Source organism: Catharus ustulatus, chromosome 5, assembly GCF_009819885.2.
Source record: "Catharus ustulatus isolate bCatUst1 chromosome 5, bCatUst1.pri.v2, whole genome shotgun sequence".
Lineage (NCBI taxonomy): Eukaryota > Metazoa > Chordata > Aves > Passeriformes > Turdidae > Catharus > Catharus ustulatus.
Genome location: NC_046225.1, coordinates 71,265,134 through 71,284,080, shown reverse-complemented (window position 1 = coordinate 71,284,080; position 18,947 = coordinate 71,265,134). Strand labels below are relative to the sequence as shown.

Genomic DNA, 18,947 nt, shown 5'->3' with positions numbered 1-18,947 from the left:
TATCTGTGAAGACAATAAAAATATAACACAACTTCTGTGACTAATAAATCATCTCCTAGGGATGCAGGAATTCAGTGCTCCGACCCACTGGCCAAGCAGAAGGCAGTGGTCTTTCACTGGGAACTGCTTTCTGCTGTGTTGAGGTGGTTTTCCAGTTGATTACAAGCAGCTTTTCCAGATGGAGACCTTCTTCTAGCAGTTATCTCTCCAGCACCCTCATCTGCAGATATCTAGAAAGACTTTAGGGTAGCTCCCTCTACAGCCTCAAAGTAAACTGTTGAGAAGGAGCAGAATATGGTCATGAAGTGACAAAAGTGGTTTGTAAAGGTAAAAATTGCCAGCTTCCAACTGTGCTGGTATTCTGAAGTGCTTTCTGGTTTCTTTGATGGTTCTTTGGTGCTGTGAAGAATTCACTCTGTTGTTTTCTTTTTCTTTATGAACCTCTGATTTTGGTGGTACCTTTCAGAAATCACCTGGCTGAAAATACAGAGGAATTGTTGGTTGGAAAGAAAAAGGGGGGGTGGGGAAGAGTAGGAGATGATATGAGTAGAGAAAAAGGCTAAACTAGAAAGATATTTTTAATTCTCTTATTTGTATCCTAAATCTTGTCTGTGTGATATGCAATGGCATAAAGATGATGATAATAGGAAATACAGCTCCTCATTGCAGTTACAGCCCATCTCCCAGTGTCTTTATAGAGTTGGAAGGCTGGTGCTCACAGAGCTGCTAGCATTGTTTCATCTGTCCAGGGTACCTGGGCACACTCTTTTCTATTAACAAATGTTTCGTGGCTCTGTCACCAGGTGTGTTCCCAAGAGGATATTCATGTAATTAGCAGAAGAGCTGTTTTTAATTTACCAAGTCATTTTTTCTCTCTCATTTCCTCTTTCCCAGGACAGTATTGAAGCAGAGAGGTACAAGGGGCACAATATCAGCAACTCTCCTGGGGTCCAGAAAGTAATTTTTATTCCAGTTGAGACCTGCCAGTACATGCCCTGTCTCTGTCATTACAGCCTCGGCAGAGCAGTGAAGAGGCATAATGAGGGCAAAGATCATTTCTGCTTCCAATTTGTGCAGCAGCGTGGCATATGTGCTTGTCGTGAGCTGAAATTCACATTGTTTCAGGACTGTTTTAAAATCTGCACTGAACTCAGGTCTTGCCAAGGGAAAGGAGAAGTTTTGTGAGTATAAATAAGGCTGTGGCTGAGGTGCTGACACACACAAGCGAGGTGCTGTTATCACAGCCCACTGTAGCCTTTCGCTGGTACCTCGGCAATTTGCCAAGTGCTGTGAGTGCTAAGCTGGAGCAATGCTGTGTCCTTGGAGCACTGAGTGCTCGTGGAGTGCAGCTCTGCTGCTGAAGGCTGACCTCCTCACCCTCACACACAGCCCCAGCAGCTCTGCTCCTGTGCACTGGCTCAGCCTTGTTTGCAAACCTCTGTGCACACCTGTTTCAGCTGAAGACTTGTTTTAATGGCCTCGGTTCCTCTACTCATCCTGTTCTTTTGATGGATGACCCAAACTGCTGTTTAATTAGCAGGAGAGCCACTGAGGGCACATCCACAGGAGCAGGTAATTATGACCAGTAGGTCGCTGTGAAGGAAGGTTTAGTCCCCTCGTGTCTGGGTTATATAAATTGTTGTGATGCAGTTCCTGGCAATGCATCTGTTACAGAATCTTGAGCAGCTGGCGTAGTGTATTGAGAGTCCCAGCAGGACAGAAAAAGCAGTTGGATGTGTTTATTTTATGGAATGCTCGTGTCAGTAGCAGCAGAAGCATCCAAGTAACATTGTTTTCTACTGCTTTCTGTGCCTTCCCTGACGCGATGACAGTTGAACATCGGAGAACGGAGCAAAGGCTGTGCCTGTAACAAGGGCAGCAGTTCCGCTGCTCACATGTTTTGCCTCGCAGGGCTGGGTTGTGCTAGTACTTGTGAAGTGTCTTAACTGAGATGCTAAACATTCCTAAAGTGGTATTTTATTCTCTGATGTCTCGTGCCTGGAAGCTGGAGACCAATTGTAAACAGAAAATGTCAAACCACTGAGGTGAGGGTTAGGTTTAATAAAGGTGATGGATGTTTTGTGCTGCTAAAGGATGGATTTAAATAATCTCTGAAGCTCTTTGCCACTCTCGAGTTCATCAATTATTGCTTTATCAGCACTGGCTTTCCCACTGCTGGTGCTTAGTCCAAAATGAGAGCTCTCTTTTCCAAAGCTTGTTTAGATTTTTTTTTTTTTTTTTTTTGCATTGGATTCTGGATGGAAAGATGACAAAGATGAAAGTGTACATTTTTGTAACTCATTGAAATGTCTGTCTCCGGTAATCAAATAATGAGGGTAAGTACAATCGTAAGGTATTAAAGAGTTAGATTACATTAATAGCACCTTCTTTTTGCGCTCTGTGCATCACTGATTTATTTCTAATGCTCTCAGATTGTGCACTGGGGCGTGAAGACATGGAATGACTGGCTGGAGCTCCAGCAGAGCAGCTCCAAGCTGTCCCTTCATTTCAGCCAGGTGACCCTGTGGAGAGGAGGGTGAAGATGAGCCAGGCCTGGCTGCTGGGATTTCTCCGAAAGAGCCCGGGCCGCTGGGGAAGGGGTGGCCACGGGCTTGTGTGAGCTTGGTATGAGCCTCGGGTGTCCTGCGGGCCGTCCCAGGGGACACACCGGAGTGGGAGCCCTCGCACCAGAGGTTATGGAGGTGCTGGAGCTGCAGAGAAGGCAGCGGAGCTGGGACGGGGCTGGAGCATGGGCGGGATGAGCGGCTGGGGGGGCTCGGCCTGGAGGAGGCTCAGGGGGCACCTTATGGCTCTCCACAGCTGACAGGAGAGCACAGCCAGGTGGGGATCAGCCTCTGATCCCAGGAAACCAGCCACAGGACGAGGGCGCCGTCTTAGGCTGGACCAGTGGAGTTCGGGTTGCGCATTAGGAGGAATTTCTTCACGGGGTGATTGGACATTGAAATGGGCTGCCTAAGGCGATGGAGTCACTGTCCCTGGATGTGTTTAAGGAAAGACTGGACGTGGCACCCAGTGCCACAGTGGAGTTCGGTCATGGCTGGACTCGATACTCTCAGAAGTCTTCCCCAACCTGACTGACCCTGCGAATGTGCTGCAAACACGCTCAGCGTGCCGGGCTCAGCGCTGCCGCCGCCCTCCGAGCCCTCCCTCCCCTCAGCGCGGGGCGGGGCCGTGCGCAGCGCCACGTGACTGGCGGGAAGCCATGAGGGGCGGGGCGAGGCCGCTCGGGCGCCGCCCCCACGCGGAGGGGGCGGGGTCTGCCGTGGCGGCGGCGCAGGCGCAGTGCGCGAGGCCGGCCCGGCTGTGGGGAACCCGGAAGTGCCGGGCGGTGCGGCCGCCATGGGGCTGTTCGGGAAGACCCCCGAGAAGCCGCCCAAGGAGCTGGTGAGGGGCGGGAGCCGCCGAGGCGGGGCCGGGGGGCGGCGTGGGCCCGGAGCTTGAGGGGGGAAGTGGCGGCAGGGCCCTGTGGCGTTGCTATGGCGTCGGGCGGGGACTGCGGAGGGGCCGGGCTCGGCCTGGCCCTGGCACAGGCTACACCCGGCCCGGGACCGGACCGGTGGAGACCTCACAGAACCTTCCAGTAGCTGAAGGGGCCTACAGGAAAGCCGGAGAGGGGCTCCTTGTGAGGAACTGGACTGGCGGGACAAGGGGAAATGGGTGCAAGTTGATAGAGGAGAAATTTCGGTTAGATACTAAGAAGAAATTATTCCCTGTGAGATACTGGAACAGGTTACCCATGGAAGCTGTGGCTGCCCCATACCTGGAATGTTCAAAGCCAAGCTGGATAAGGCCTTGAACAACCTGGTCTAGTGGAAGGTGTCCCTGCCCATGGCACAGGAGGTTGGAACTGTATGGTCTTTAAGGCTCCTTCCAACCCCTTAACGTTCTATGATTCTTTGATTCCAGCTCCTCTTCCAGACACAGCCCTAAAATTAGGAAACAGTAGCTGAAATGTTGGGACTTGTATGGGTCTGTAAACAAACTGTGTTTCTACAAACAGCTTTCTGATGTCAGTGAAATGGAATATACAAGACACTGGTGGATTTCACTGTTGCCTTTCATAAGTAGCTAGGAATGCGTTAGTGAAAAAAATCTGCTGTTTGGTGAGAGGAAGATCAAATACATTAGAAGTACAGGAAAAGCAGCAGGGAGAGGGATGACAGGCACACAAGTTGAAGACTTAGACAAGTGTCAGTGTCACAGATGTTCCCTGGTGCTTTGTAGCAGCTGAGTCCCAGGGGAGCAGGTTATGATTGTTGCTTGATGAGAGAATCAGATGAGGAATGTACCTTTGGGAGTGTCCTTTCCCTTCCTCCTCTGCCTGTGTTGGAGCACTGTGTGGGCTGGGTCAGTCTTCTGTGGTCATGCTGCACTGAATTCTTGCCTCCTGTCTCAGAGCTGCTCTTTTGCCTTCCCTAACTGATGAACTTGCTGTGTTTTCCAGTAGCACAGTCTGTGGGTCATCTTGGAGCTCTTGGAGGATGGTGCCATCCACCTTGAGCCTTCTTTTTGGTGGTGCACAGCAACAGGATAAGGAGCAGTGGCCATAAACTAAACCACAATAACTTCCACCTTTACATGAGGAAAAACTTCTTTATGCTGAGGGTGGCAGAGCCCTGGAGCAGCTGCCCAGGGAGCCTGTGGAGTCTCCCTCTCTGGAGACATTCCAAACACACCTGGACATGTTTCTGTGTCACCTGCTCTGGGTGAGCCTGCCTTGGCAGGGGGTTTGGACTGGATGATCTCCAGAGATCCCTTGCTATGCCAGTGATCCTGTGATTCTTTGCAGAAGACCCTGCAAAGGCAGTACGGAACAGGTGACATGGGAGAGGTGACATGAGTCCTCTTGCTCTCATGAGCACTCCCTTGGGGTGCAGGCTAACGTGGTGACTCCACAGGCCTAACACTGATATTGAGAAACCCATTAATAGTTAAAAACTCCTTTCCTTCTGTACCTAACTGCAGCTTTAGAAGGAAAAAGCAGTAGCTGTTTCTGCATCCTAGCTGATGGGGAAACAGCACTGCTTAGCTCCTTTCTGCCAGCAGCTGTGCACAAGATACAGTCCCTGAGCAGGGCTAGAGGGGGCCATCCAAGCACTGCAGGAGGTAGATGATGATGGGGAGGGGTTGAGATTTTTGTGATGGCAATGGTTTGCCCTCAGTTCTTTTGTCTGCCCACTCCTGATATGAGATAATTTGTTTATGATCAATACAAAGCAAATATCTTCAGTCCTTGTGAAGAACTGGTGATGCATTTCAGCCTGTCTAAAGCTGGGGATTTATTATATTTTTAATGCCATGTCTGGGTGGTTTGAACTTAAAAAGTGTAATCTGAGTTGGCTCTTTTTAGCTTAAGTGCTTTGCTGGCTGGCTGGCCTAATGCAGTGCTGTGAGAGTGATGTTTTTGTGTAGATCTGGAGTGGAAGCAGAATTGCTTCTTCAGCATCGAATTGTGTTCAGAATCTTTGCTCAGCTGGACCACATACTCCTGTTCCCAGCATTGCTGCCTTGTGCCATGGTCTGTATCTGTGTCCCTGTGTCCTGTGTGAGATGGGCAGTGTGGCTTCTCTACAGCTCGACAAATTGCTGTCTCATGTAGCTGGGAGCATGGATGAGAATTTGCTCCTCCTCTTACACAAAACAGGAGATGAGTTGGGAACACCAGGGAAGGCATAAGCACCCAGCTCTGCCTTTAGGACAGTCATGTCAAGCAGCTGACTCCTGGCAATGCTGGGGATGAGCTGTGAAAGAGTTTTCTGCTGTCAGAGTACACAGGGATTGATGACAACACACAACCAGTCTGAATTTAATGGTGTCTTTGTGCTGGGCTGTGCATCCCAGAGACAGAAGCTGCAAATCCTGCTGTGGTTCATTTGACAGTTGCTGATTGTGTTTGTACATGAAGGCTGTTGTGTGTTGGTTTGTTCTAGAATACAAATCTAGAGCAAATCTCTGGCAGGTGTTATGTTTGAGACAGCACAGTTGGCCAGCTGGATCTCTCTCATGTTTCTCTTCAGTCTCTTCCACCTGCTTTTTTCTTCTCATGTAGTCCATACTCAAAAAAGGGACCTTGTTAGCTTTCTGTCAGGGTGAGGAATGACTCAACAGGACATTATCTCCTCTGCTCTGAAGAACAAGAGGGGAGGCTGCAATCAGTTGTGCAAGGGTTGAGGACTTTTTGCTTGTAAACCCAGGGTTTGACTAAAGGTACAGGAGCTTTCTGACACCTGTTAGAAACTTCTGCACCTATGCAGGGCTTTGGGTTGTTTGTAGGGATTTTTAAGCTGATTTTGTGCTTGAGCACCTCAAATGGTGGCTTTTGTCTGCAGTCAAAACATAGTTTTGTTCACCATGACCAAGAGAAGAAAGTCTTTTGAGACTGGTGAAAGTCTAAATCTGTTGCTCTGCTGGGCATGTGCACTGAAGAGAACTTGTTTTACAAGTTTTCATTGCACAAGTTCTCTTCACTCTGCTTCCTTAGAGGGGAAAAGAAGCTCCACTGTCAGGGCAAGAGGAGCTCCCTACCTCCTAGGTGAGCCAGAGGATCTGGAACAGAGAGAACTCAGCAAGTACCAGGAGGGAGCTGTTGAAGGAATGGCTGTGTTTGAACCCCACCAAAGGCAGGGGAAGGGAAGCTGGAGGGCAGAGAGACCTGAGCAAGTGGGAGGAGCACAGCAGGAGCCTCATGATGCTGAGCAATGCAGGGTTGTGCAGGTGGGACAGCCATCCCTGCATGCACAGATGTGCAGCCTGGGGCTGGCTGGGCACCAGCTCTGCAGGAAAGGATCTGGTTTCCCAAGGATAATAAACATGAGTTCCCAGTGCACCTTTGCAGCAATGAAGGCACACGGGGCTGTGTTAGGAAGCTGTAGTCACAGTGTTGAGTGTTCAGTCACTGTGCCAGTCAGCAGTAAAGAGGCCACACCTGCAGAAGTGTCCCAGTGTGGGCACAGTTCCAGAAGGATCTCAGGAAACTGGGAAGTGTGGCAGAGGCTATCAGGATGGAGGAGGGCTGGAGCCTGTGGTACAGGAGGAGTGGCTTAGAGAACTGGGCTCGTTTTGGCTTGGAGAAGAGAAGGTGAAGGAGCAAGGATCTGAAGCTTCTGGTGGGGGTGTAAAGACAGAGACAGGTACTTTTGAGGTGTGTCCAGTGACAGGAGGGGGGCTACAGCCACAGCTGGCCAGAGGAGAGTTCTGAATTGAACATGAAAGGCCAGATTGGATGGAGCTCTAAGCAATCTGGTTTAGTGGAAGGTGGCCCTCCCAACAACAAGGCATTGGAAATAGATGGTCTTTAAGGTCCCTTCCAACCCAAACCATTCCAGGATTCTGCAAGGAAATGTCTTCACCACACAGGAGTAATTTAGGTGCCTTTGCTCAGAATGGCTGTGAAGTCTCTGCCCTCAAACAGTATCAAAACTCAATGGATGAGACCCTGAACAACCTGTATGGAGTCTGAACTTGACCCTGCTTTGAGTAGGGGCTGGCTTGGAGACCTCCTGGAGTTCCTCCTGACTGAAATGGGCAGTAGCACTGTTGGGGCTGTCATCCTGTGCCAAAGTCTGCCCCTTCTGCTGAAATCCCCTGTGGCAAGTTCCCTCTGTACACTGACATGGCTGTGATGTGGGAAGTTAGCCAGGCAGTGAGTGTCTGTCTCACAAATCACATCATGGAATCATTGAAGAGTTCTGGTTGGATGGGATCTGTAGAGGTCTTCCTTAACTCCTTGTCTGAACATTAAGAGCAGTGCAGTAATATGGTGATATCTCTGCAACGTTTGGGGGTTTTATTATTTGAGTAATGAAATACTTTAACATCACTCATAACTTGAAGTTCATGCCTTTTGAAGTGCTGCTTTTGATGCTGAATGTTTAAGTTACATGAAAGTATCAAAGCATAGTTTTAAAGTTGGAATTTCAAGTAACTCTCACTTTCTCTTTTTAAGGTCAATGAATGGTCCTTGAAGATAAGGAAAGAAATGAGAGTGATTGATAGACAGATCAGAGGTTTGTACTTGAGTCTCATTTTTTGTTTTTCCTCTCCTTGTGTGTCTTCAAGTTATTTTTGCTTTAATTAAGGCAGGCTGTGAAATTTAATAACCTGGGATAGTCTATCATATCTGGAGTAAAGGAAGATGAATGTGATCCTGGGGCCAGACTTAGTCTGTGTTACAAAATGATGTCGCTGTGCAGTTATCCAAGTAAAATTTTCAAAAGAACATGAATATTTCATGCTCCCACATAATGCTCTTAAATCCCTTTGGATAACATGTATTAGACTTATTATCCTGAATTTCACCCACATTAATTTTAGTAGTGTGGTATATAATTCCACATGTAGACAGTTCCACTGGCATGTATTGGGTGAAAGTGCATATGCCAAGCAAAAGTAACTTGCTGTCAGCTTGGAAAAATGACAAACAGAAGAGAGGAAGGGGGGGGGAAAGTATTTTCTCAGTGGGTGGGTGTTTTGCTCTTAAATAATAAGCATTAAACTGCTGAATATGTCTTGAAAAGCAGAAGAGTTGCTTAATATTGCACTGCTGTCAGTTCAGAATTTGTTCTACCTGCCTTCCCTGAGCCTGAAAATAGATTTGTGCCTAGGTTTTGTTTTCCCCTTCTTTGTCTTCTGCCCTGTCCCTGGGATTTGTCCCTGGGAGGTGCTGGTGAAGGATATTTTGTGTCAGAATCTGGTTACTAGGCCTGTTTGGAGCGAGGCCTTGAGGAGTACATCCTCCCTTCCTCTTCTATTCTTCCCCAGCCCTGTGCCTCTGGAGTAACCTGGCAGGGTTTGTGTCTTCTCCCTCCTGTGGACTTGTATGAGTTGGCTGGAGAAGATTGCTGTGCAGTACAAAGTCTGTCTTTGTCCTTGTCTCCACTGTGAGGAGCTGAGTTTGTCTTTTCAAGGAAAACTGATGTGCAGGGATGTGTTTTTCTTATTTTTTTTTACTTTCTCAGGGCACTATGTGTGGCTGTATCAGGCACAGAGAAGCTGCAACTCTGATCTTACTAGTGAAATAATGTTTTAGAGGTTGCATCTTCCATGAAAGCAAACTACTCACATGTTCACTACTGATGTTTCTTGAAATTTCAGGTTTCTCTTAACTTTTTACATGCCATAATACTTTTAATGGCCTACACAGATACTGGGTTACATGGTAGTGTGATTTTTTTATGTGGATGCAAATCTTAATTATTTTAGCAGCTTTTAACATGTCTGTGTTTCAGAGTCCTACATTCAAAGAAGTACAGTTCAGCACTAACCACCAACCATCTGCCATACTGATAATTCCCCTTAAAATAAGTACAGAATATCTTTGTGCCAGCATTTCACATTCTACAAGTATCACCTGTGGAAGTTCTGCTGGACACTTCCCAGGCTAGCAGGCTGCTCCTGAAGGATGACAGCCAAGTGCCACTGAAGGTTTCCTCAAAAATTACCCCCTGCACTTGGATTCTGCCATGCTTTCTTGTTTCAGCTGAGCCTTACAAGGAAATCCCTGCAATTTTTAAGTAAGGATGCTCAGCTGGAACCTGTTTTAGTTTCCTTGGAGAAAGCTGTGCTAGATGTGTCTGAACAAAGCAACACTAGATCCACCTGGGATGAAATGAGTGGGCTTGGATCACTGGAACACTTGGCTCACCCAGTCAGCATAGTTACTAAAATAGCAACACACTATTTGAAACCATCTGTTGTTGGACTCTTGCTGCTGTGGTGATTTCTCTTTGTGTTAGGTTGTTTTTCAGGGCTTGGAATGTTTGGGGAAATGAAAGGTATCCTTGCTACTTTAGAATTGAATTTTTTGAGTTGATAGAGTTGCAGTAGTACAGTGACTTTGTGTTTTGCTGAGCTTGTGAGTCCCTCTCGTGAATGCTTTGGGCTGCTTTGTGCTTGATAGTGCTGCAGAGGGACTGGAGAAGTGACTTTGGCTCCTTTGAGGAGTGTAGCTGGCACTGACCTTCAAAGATGGAGTTGACTGTTCTTGCATACTTGTGGCACTGATCTCATCCTCAGCAGTTGATGCCAGTGAGAGCATTCACTCGGGTGCAGGCTGCCCTACACTGGCCTGGCTGTAGTAAGACAATGCTTGTGGTTGTTCTCAGCCTGACAAAGTGAATGCTGTAATTCCTCAGTACTGCTGGAGTTCTGGTGCTTTCTGTTTCCTGCTGGAGCACTTCAGCTCTTTCTTACCTGCTCTGATGTGCTGGGACTTGGCTCAGTCTCATGTCTGACATATAAATGTCTTCAAGTTTGTGGTATTTCTGAAAATGATAGTGGGAAAGCACCAAAGGTATGTTTTTCTGATTATGATCCTGCAGCTTTCTGCCAGTCCTTTAAAGGTAAACACCTCAGTGGATGGTACTGAGAGAATTACTGGTCTTGAGTCCAGGGTTCATTAACTCCCACCTGAGAAGCTGTATTGAAGTCTCCAAGTTGGCCTTTGTTGCCAGAAAGTGTGTGTTGGTGACTTTGTTTTTATAAAGGGCAGCTTCTGATTCTTCCAACCTGTGACTTTGTCTGGTATAAATCAAGAAGACTCAAAGATAAATCTGAACCAAAGCTTTCCTTGAAATAATTGTTCTTGTGGTCATTTCAATCAGCTCTTTGCAGGAAGGTGAGGAAGCCTTATTATTGGAATTCTTTATTTACTTTAGGATAATTTTTCTTGTGCCCTCTGAGATCCATATTTCACCAGTGCCTAATTTATTGCTAAGTGTGGAAAAGAAAGTAGGTTGATATTAGTCTTGCATTTTTTACTCTGGGCTTTTTGGAGTACCTGGCTCCTGCTGTTCACAGCAAGTGTTACCTGGCAGGGCAGAACTGTGAACAGTCACATCAGATTTGCTGGAGAAACCAATGGTATTTAAGAAGGCCTTTTCAGTGTTTAATAGTTCAAATCCAACCAGCTCTTTGGTGCTCATGCTTAGTTCAGTATTCCCACTTAAGCACACTCTTAAAAATAGCTGTTGAACAAAACTGGATGCCAGGAGAGTTTGAACAGGATATTTTAAGTAAGATGTATATTTTGTGTATATATATTTGATCAGGCTGTTTAATAATCAGGAAATTATTTTGAAGTTGTAAGTCAAGTCATCCTCTCAGAGTGCTTTGTTCTTATAGGACCTTTTTTTGCTTTATAAGCTCTTAGTCAGCTCAGCATCATGGACTAATATTCTCAGACAGTCCTTTAGAGTACTCTTGTCTGCAAAGGAAATTACAGAGCTGGATGCTCAGTAATGAGAATTTTCCTGTTAAGATTTAGCTGAATGAATCAGCTGACATATAAATCAGCCTGGAACAAGGTCTTTGAGTAACGGAGAGTCTGAAATCAAGCAGAAACAATTCTTTGCATTGGAAACACACCTTAAAAAATGACTGATTTCTCTTATACATCCTAAGGAGTTCATCACTATTTGCTGTGTTTTTCTGTGCTCCAGATATCCAGAGAGAAGAGGAGAAGGTGAAGAGGTCAATAAAGGATGCTGCCAAAAAGAATCAGAGAGATGTGTGTGTGATCTTGGCGAAGGAGCTGATCCGCTCTCGGAGGGCCGTAAGCAAACTCTATGCATCCAAAGCTCACATGAACTCTGTTCTCATGGGGATGAAGAACCAGCTTGGTAAGAACAAATCCTGGGCCCAAGAACAATAACTGCTCTGACAGTAGAAGTGAGGTCTGAGGTTTCCTTGTCCAGAACCAAAATCAAAAGCAGGCAGAGCTTGAATGTGGGAGCAGCTGAGCTCCTGTGAATAGCAGCTGATTCCAGTGAGCTTCAGGAGCCTGGGAAGATCCTCCCATCACAGGCCCAGAGCTGTGAGGCTCTAATCCCAGCAGGCACAATCTCAGAGCAGAGCCTTTGCCACCACCCCATAAACACACAGCTTTCACACATGTATGGACAGCTCCATCCTGCTCTTCCTCTTCAGCTCATGAGGACTGAGGTCTACTGTAGAACACACGTGTGCACGATAGGTTGGTTGTTCCAGGAGCTGCTCTCAGATGCTCTGCCTAAGCTGGCCAGATATCCAGTAGCTGGCCCCAGATCTGCTCTGCCAGAACTGCTTGTACCTGGTCCTGCAGGCCCCTGAGGTTTGTGTGTTCCCTGATCCACTTCAATTCTTCCCCAAACTACCTTTGGTCATTCCGCTAAGATTCAGTTATGTTCCTGTAATCTCCTTAAAAGATCCATTGTAAGTTTTCCCCATGTCCAAACATGCTCTTTTCTCCTACATCCCTGTAAGGAGTTCTGTATCCCTGCAGGCAATAACCTCCCTCAGTCTGCAGGATGTTCTGAGGCTGTTTCTCCAGTGCCCTGCTTGGATGGGTGTCCCACCCTGAGCTCTGAATTAGTCAGAGAGCTCCCAGTTTTAGTTTCTTGGGGTTCCTGCCCCTCATTGTTCCCTACATCCTTGCTGGTTCCCTGTTTCCTTTGATGAACTGCTCAGCAGATGATCTAACACCTCTCCTCAGAGCCTGAGGGTTCCAGTGATGTGAGAAACTGAACTCACAGCAATTTGGGGCACATTCTTAGAGTGCATTTCTAAGCAGTTTCAATGCATTCCTAATATCCCTGTATCCTGGTGGAGCCTGTGTCACTGATTTTGACAGGAGCTGTCACAGGAGTAGAGTTCTCTTCATCTTGTAGATGGTTGCTTTCCCAGCAAGAGTCTGGGGGCATTTACCAATGCCAGCATGGGTATGGGGCAACAGTGTTTGATTTCTTAGTGTGGATGAATCCTTTTGCCCCTTGGCTTAAGACCCATGTTCTGTAAACCCTCCTTGGTTCTTTGTGCTCCTCCAGACCCAGCATATTTCCCTCATTCCTTATCCACACCAGAACTCTGTTGTAACACACTTCCTGCTGGAAACTGTCCAGCCTGTAACAAGCAGAGTAGAAAGCTTTAAAAACAGGAGAAGACTTGGTGGAGGCCGACATGCAGCTGAAATGTCAAAACATTTTCCCCACTCCAGCATCATCCAAGCAGATTTTAACACTGGATGAGTGATAAAACAGGAAGTCACACTGTGAACCTTGAGTGTAATTTTATGATGGTTCAAATGTGGCTCCCCATGCATCTCACTCAGGAAAGGAAAGTAGGACCATCCTTGAACCTAAAGGAAAAACTCAAAACAGCCTTCTCCTTATTATCACTGCCAGCATCTTCATCTTCCTGGGAATGTTCTGATACACTTAGATAAGAAATATGAAGGAATCCAGAGTTCAGTCTGGGGTCTGTAGTAACTTGAGAAATGACCACTCAAAGCAAGGGTTCTGTTAGTTTGTTACAAGTGTTGGGCTCTTAAAAGAAATTATTAAATTGAAAAATAATATGTGCTGTACCTCATTTTGCTTCGTTAAGGAGTGACTATTTTATGTACAAACAGGTGAGTTCTCCATGTCCAGGAAGCTGCAAAGTTAGATGGCAGAATTCAGAAAACTTCAAAGTACCCTTAATTACTGCTTTTGATCTTGGTCTATCAATACATATGAGGACAGCTTATAAATTAGGATAGCCTCTGTAAAGAGTATTGTTAAATTCCATTTAAACAAGCTTATTTTTGGCTTATCTGCTTCACTATTAATGTCACAACTTACTCTGCTGTGAAACTATTGCAGCAGAATTGGTGCAGAGTTAGTTTCCAGTACCTGGAGTCAGGCAGGGGATCCCTGGTTTCAGCTCTGCTGCTGAGGGGCCAGGCAGGAGCAACTCTCTCTCTGCCTTTAATGAACTGGGTGCAGGGGGATGAAATCTCTCTGCAGACCACCTGGGATCCTCATTGTACAGGACCAGTAGCTTTGCTAGAAATGTGACTTTTCCAGTGTGGGTATAAATTGGGCTTTTCAGGAATTTAGTCAAGAATAAAGAAGTGCAATGTCTGCTTATTTTTTAAATTGAATTGCTAAATGTAAACAAGTTTCCATATAGGGAGGATATTATTTTTTTTGCTTTCAGCAGTGTTCAAACTGTTGTTCAAACTGTTCTGTGCCTCTCCTTCACAGCTGTGCTCAGAGTAGCAGGTTCATTGCAGAAGAGCACAGAAGTCATGAAAGCTATGCAAAACCTAGTAAAAATCCCAGAAATCCAAGCAACAATGAGGGACTTGTCCAAAGAGATGATGAAGGTAAGATCTGGCACTAAAATCAGACTCGGGTGAACACAATGTTGTTACTGAGCTTTGTCGCAGGGCTGGTGTGAGCTCAGGACATCCTCTGACTCCCTGGCCAGTCTGATCCTGGTGACACAGAGAGTTTTAAATGTAACAACAAAAGGCTGTTAGATACATTCCTGATAACAATTTTGAGTCAAAATTTGGAACATATGGAGAATTTATTCACCACAATGTTGAAAGAAACAACGATTTTCAGGCATGTATGTACGCTATAACAGCCTAGATGTTTTAAACAGACACTTCCAAAAATCTGCCCAATTATTGCATTGTGGTAGAGGTGTTTTGTTGCTCATCTGTCTTTGTTTAATGGATAACCCAAGTTTTATCCAGCTCACAGAGCTTTATTAAATTTGCTGTCCTGCTTAGACAATTACTATTGATTAAGTTTTCTGGGGGTTACAAACCTATGAAATGGCTCCCTTACTAACCTGCAATGTATTAATCAAGTTTTCTGGAATTGACTCCTTAATTCTCTCAAGATACCATTCTTGTTCTATGACATCTAATTCATCTCTAGTTATATGATAACCATTAAACAATTCTTTATTGAATTTTGTTCTTCAGCTATAGATTCTCTCAGGGGTCAGAGTCCATGGAGTTCCTTCCTGCAGGTGCACTATTTTCTACTGACACTTAGCCAACACACATCTAAACCAAACCCAGACAAAATAACATAATCAAACTTTCCACTCTAGACTGTTTAGTTCAAATAAGTTTATTTCTAAATAATTTTACTAAGTGCACCAGCAGGGTTTGGCCATGTCTAGGTTGCAGGGATTCCTGCAAAGGATTCCTTTCGTAGGGATTCCTCTAAAGGATTCCTTTTGCAGGGTTCCTGCAAAGGAATGTTTTCAAATGCAGATAGAAAAAACCAAGCTGTGTCAAAGAGCAGTTTTATAGTGTGCTACACAATTCATGCTGCATGACTGAAATTTACTCTTATATTTCACATGCTTGGAGCAGGCTGGGTTCTTGGTTTAGACATGAAACAACAATAAATAACCACAGAATCGTAGAAGGGTTTGGTTGGAAAGGATCTTAAAGGTCATGTAATTCCAGCCCCCCTGCCTTGGACAGGGACATCTGCCACTAGACCAGGTTGCTCAGATTCCCATCTAACCTGGCTGGGAACACATCCAAGGATTGGGCATCCACAGCTTCATTGGGGAACCTGTTCCAGTGCCTCACCACCCTCACAGGGAAGAATTTCTTCCTAATATCTGATTTAATTCTCTTTTCTTTTACTTTAAATTACTTGAGGTTTTCAAAGTGAAACCAGATGCCTTTAATCCTCAGTTTTCTTCCTGCTTTTCCTGTGCACCACTTGCAGAGATGTGTACTCATGCTGAGGGCAGGTTTTTTGCCACCCTCCTGCAGCAGCCTCAGTGTGGAACCCTCCCTGGAGCAGGGGGATTGTTACATGTCTGGAGAGGCACAACCTCATCTCCCAAGTAGAAATGTGTCTTCTTACTCTGCTGTTTCCAAGGGCATCACATGCTGCCTTGGTTTTTTTTTCTGCTAGGCTGGAATTATAGAGGAAATGCTGGAGGACACCTTTGAAGGCCTGGAGGATCAGGAGGAAATGGAAGAGGAAGCTGAGGCAGAAATTGACAAAATCCTTTTTGAAATTACAGCTGGTGAGTTTGTGGGTGCTGCTGAGAGCCAAGTCCCTGCTCTGTTCAGTAACATGCAGCAACTGAAATCATCTGTTCTGCGTTCTCCCAGTGGCATCTCTTCCTTGGGTGATGGGCAGAGAGCTCTGACAAACTGGCTTCTCAGGGAATACTGGCTGAGAAGGCCACTGGGGCTCAGCAGGGCAGAACTAATATTCATCAGCTGCTGTCTGTGCAGTTATGTAATTGAGGCTCTAACAGATCTGTGTTTGGCTGTGCAGTGAATCCTCTCAATAAGGTGAAACTTCATGATTGACTAGGTATTGTTATTAATGAAACCAAGAAACAAACTCTGCTGCACTGCCTTGAGTCATAGATTTTGCTAGTCATAGACTGAGTCCTGGCAGTAAAATACTTGTTTGGGGGAAAAAACCCAAAACAAACACAAAAATCCTCTTAAAACCAAAACCACAACTTCTGCCTTCCAGCTCATGAAGTAACGTTTTACTGGTTCAGTTATTTGACTTGGAGAATGCTTAGAATGCTCCTTTCACCTGGATTGCTTGTGATGTGGTGTGACAGGAACAAGCACCAGGGCTGCATTAGCTGTGCCACACTGCAAGCACAGCACCCACCCTGCTGGCACCTTGTACCCAGAACCTGGCACAGTGCCCTGTTCCTTCTCACATCCTAATTTGCTTTTTCCATCCCCTTTCCTGGCTGGAGCAGCTCCCCTCCTCCCAAGCAGGCAGGGGGAGCTGGGAGCCTCCTCCCAGAAGGGAAGGAGGGCAGAGGCTCAGAGCTGGAAGGTCAGCACTGCTGGGCAGCCAAGAGCCCCGGGCTGGCCTGTCAGAGCTCAGGGGTGTGACCTCCACGGGAAAGGACTGGTTAGGTTATTTCAGATGTCCCTGAAAGCCACTAATTACTAAATGAAGACCTGACACTTGCTAACGAGCCTGTTTGTTGTTGCAGGGGCCTTGGGTAAAGCACCCAGTAAAGTCACAGATGCTCTGCCAGAGCCTGAGCCCATGGGAGCAGCTGCTGCTGCCGTGGATGAGGAGGAGGACATCGAAGCAATGCAGTCACGGTTGGCCACCCTGAGGAGCTAGGGACAGGATGGATGTGTACAGTTAGCTTTATTTTATTCTGTCCCCTCTTCAAAATGCAAACCTTAATGTATTCTCACTTATGGAATATATATATTTTTTTTTCTTGAGGATTTTTTTCTCCAAGACACTACTGTAATATACTTCTTGCGGAGTGCAGTCTCTTCCAGTTTTCTGTTCAGCCCATGTTTCCTGTGGTAACATGGCAAGGGTGGTGTAATGTTATGTATTTTTAGACAAAGTATTGAAATATATTCTCATCTTCAAGCAGCATTTCTCCCTAACAGGCACTTTGGTTTAATCTGCTACCACAAAACCTCCAGCACTGTCAGTTCTGTGTTTTCCTGAATCAGTACAAATTTTATTAAAGCTGCTTCTAACAGTCACCGCCACAGAGCAGTTTAGTTTGCATCACTTCGGCCTCTTTCACAAATACCCACCTCTAACACCTCCCTTTTAGTTTTGTAACACCTCACTTTAGCACATTTAGGGCACTCACTGTGTAGTTATGGAGTAGTTTTCAGTCTGTTTCAGGTCTGTACACTCACAGGAGAGCCTGGCTTAGCCAAGGCCGTGGCACAGTGAGGACAGGGCAGTTGGCAGCGGTGGGAGGGGGGCCCTGACTCACCAGGCTCTTGGCAAAGCTTCCCCAGAGCCTGTGGCCATGCCAAGGTCTTTCTGCTGCTCCAATTGCACATTTCAGGGTCAAATGAGAGCTGCATCTCCTCCCAAGGAAAAGCTTCAGGCAAAAACAGATGTCATGGCTCACAAAAGGCTGTTTGCAAACCAAAAAACTCAAACCCAAACCTGTCACTGCCACAGCACCTCCTGGACAAAGGCCAGAGGCTCTTCATTTTAAGAAAGGCAAGTCTCTAACTCCTTGTATCCCAACAGCAAGGGTAGAAAAACACACAAGGCACACAGAGAGCTGGATGGAGTCCAACACCTCCCATTTTCAGCCATAAAACTGGGGTGGGGGGCTGCTGGGGGAGGCAAAGTATCCCCAGTGCTTCAGGGCTGTGCAATTCAAGTGTTCATCTCCACCCCAAATGCAACAAAAACTGGAAGGAGGGACACTTTGTTTCTTGTGGTCTTAAAAATCCAGAAAGGAAAAATGGGTGAGAGCTGCAATAAAACAAGGCTGAACAACAGCACAGTGTAAGAGCTCAAAATCCAGTTTTAACAATGAGTTTTCTGTGCATACACACGGTGTGTAAGATCAGTGTGACTCAGCTCTCTGGGAGGTTCCTGTACTCCAGCTGCCCACAAACACTCCAGCTGGCTCCAAGGAGAGCAATTATCCTGCTTTATGGCATCTGCTTCAACTTGATAGTTCAAGGGAGAATGTTCAGCTAAGTGTTGTTTTTAAGCATACTTGACAAGTTCAAGCACAAAATGGCAAACCAAGGCACCTGAAGTGACTAGAACAAGTTATTTACTGTCAAGAGGTGTCAGCAAGCAAAGGTGGAAGAAAGCTCTCACAGAATACAGTGAAGGGCTATTGTGTAGGCAAACCTTCTGTAAGTCAACTTCAGTTAGCTCTTGGAAGAGAGAGACCCCTGCTCCCTGCACAGCACTGCAGCCTGTCCCCACTCCTGAGAGAGCAGAGGAAGTTTCTCTGAAAATGAATCTTGTCATCCAAGACAGACTCAACAGCTGATGCTGATCACAAACAGCAGGTGAAGTACTACAGGGAGGGGAAGTTGCAGAGTTTAATTTGCTGCATGAGCTCAGAAAAGTGAGCTTGGAGGTTTCCTCTTCTGCCTGGCTGTCCTCAACAGCCAGCCTGCAATTTTCAGTGCTGGGAAGGAGCTGAAAGGTTAATTTTGTCTAAGGGTATCTCATCAAATGAGAGATTCACTTTTCCACTCATAACTTCTCTTCCCGTTTTAAGTTCTACAATGTTTTCAGTGTTTCTCCAAATAACCCTGAGTTCTGTGTGCACCATTTCAGACTGAAGCTGCAAAGCTCATGTGATACAGACCACAGCACTGGCAGCAGTAGTGTCAGCTAAGTTGTGCTTGGGTTAACCAAAAA

General features: G+C 46.1%; 1 protein-coding gene across 1 annotated transcript; it reads left to right on the top strand.

The window, feature by feature from the left end:
- Nucleotides 1–3,291: 3,291 nt before the first annotated feature.
- LOC116996492 (charged multivesicular body protein 3) lies at nt 3,292–17,296 on the top strand. Its single transcript, XM_033060218.1, has 6 exons — nt 3,292–3,405; nt 7,967–8,027; nt 11,460–11,639; nt 14,022–14,143; nt 15,714–15,828; nt 16,777–17,296. Exons 1-6 carry the CDS (start codon nt 3,361–3,363, stop codon nt 16,911–16,913), a joined length of 660 nt encoding a protein of 219 aa, XP_032916109.1. The 5' UTR covers nt 3,292–3,360; the 3' UTR covers nt 16,914–17,296.
- The last annotated feature ends 1,651 nt before the right edge of the window (nt 17,297–18,947 follow it).

Bases quoted from the DNA above. Each gene is read 5' to 3' on its own strand.
- LOC116996492 (XM_033060218.1), top strand. From the start codon at position 3,361: ATGGGGCTGTTCGGGAAGACCCCCGAGAAGCCGCCCAAGGAGCTG. The intron at 3,406-7,966 runs GTGAGGGGCGGG...TCTCTTTTTAAG, and splicing joins AGAAGCCGCCCAAGGAGCTG to GTCAATGAATGGTCCTTGAA. The intron at 15,829-16,776 runs GTGAGTTTGTGG...TTGTTGTTGCAG, and splicing joins CCTTTTTGAAATTACAGCTG to GGGCCTTGGGTAAAGCACCC.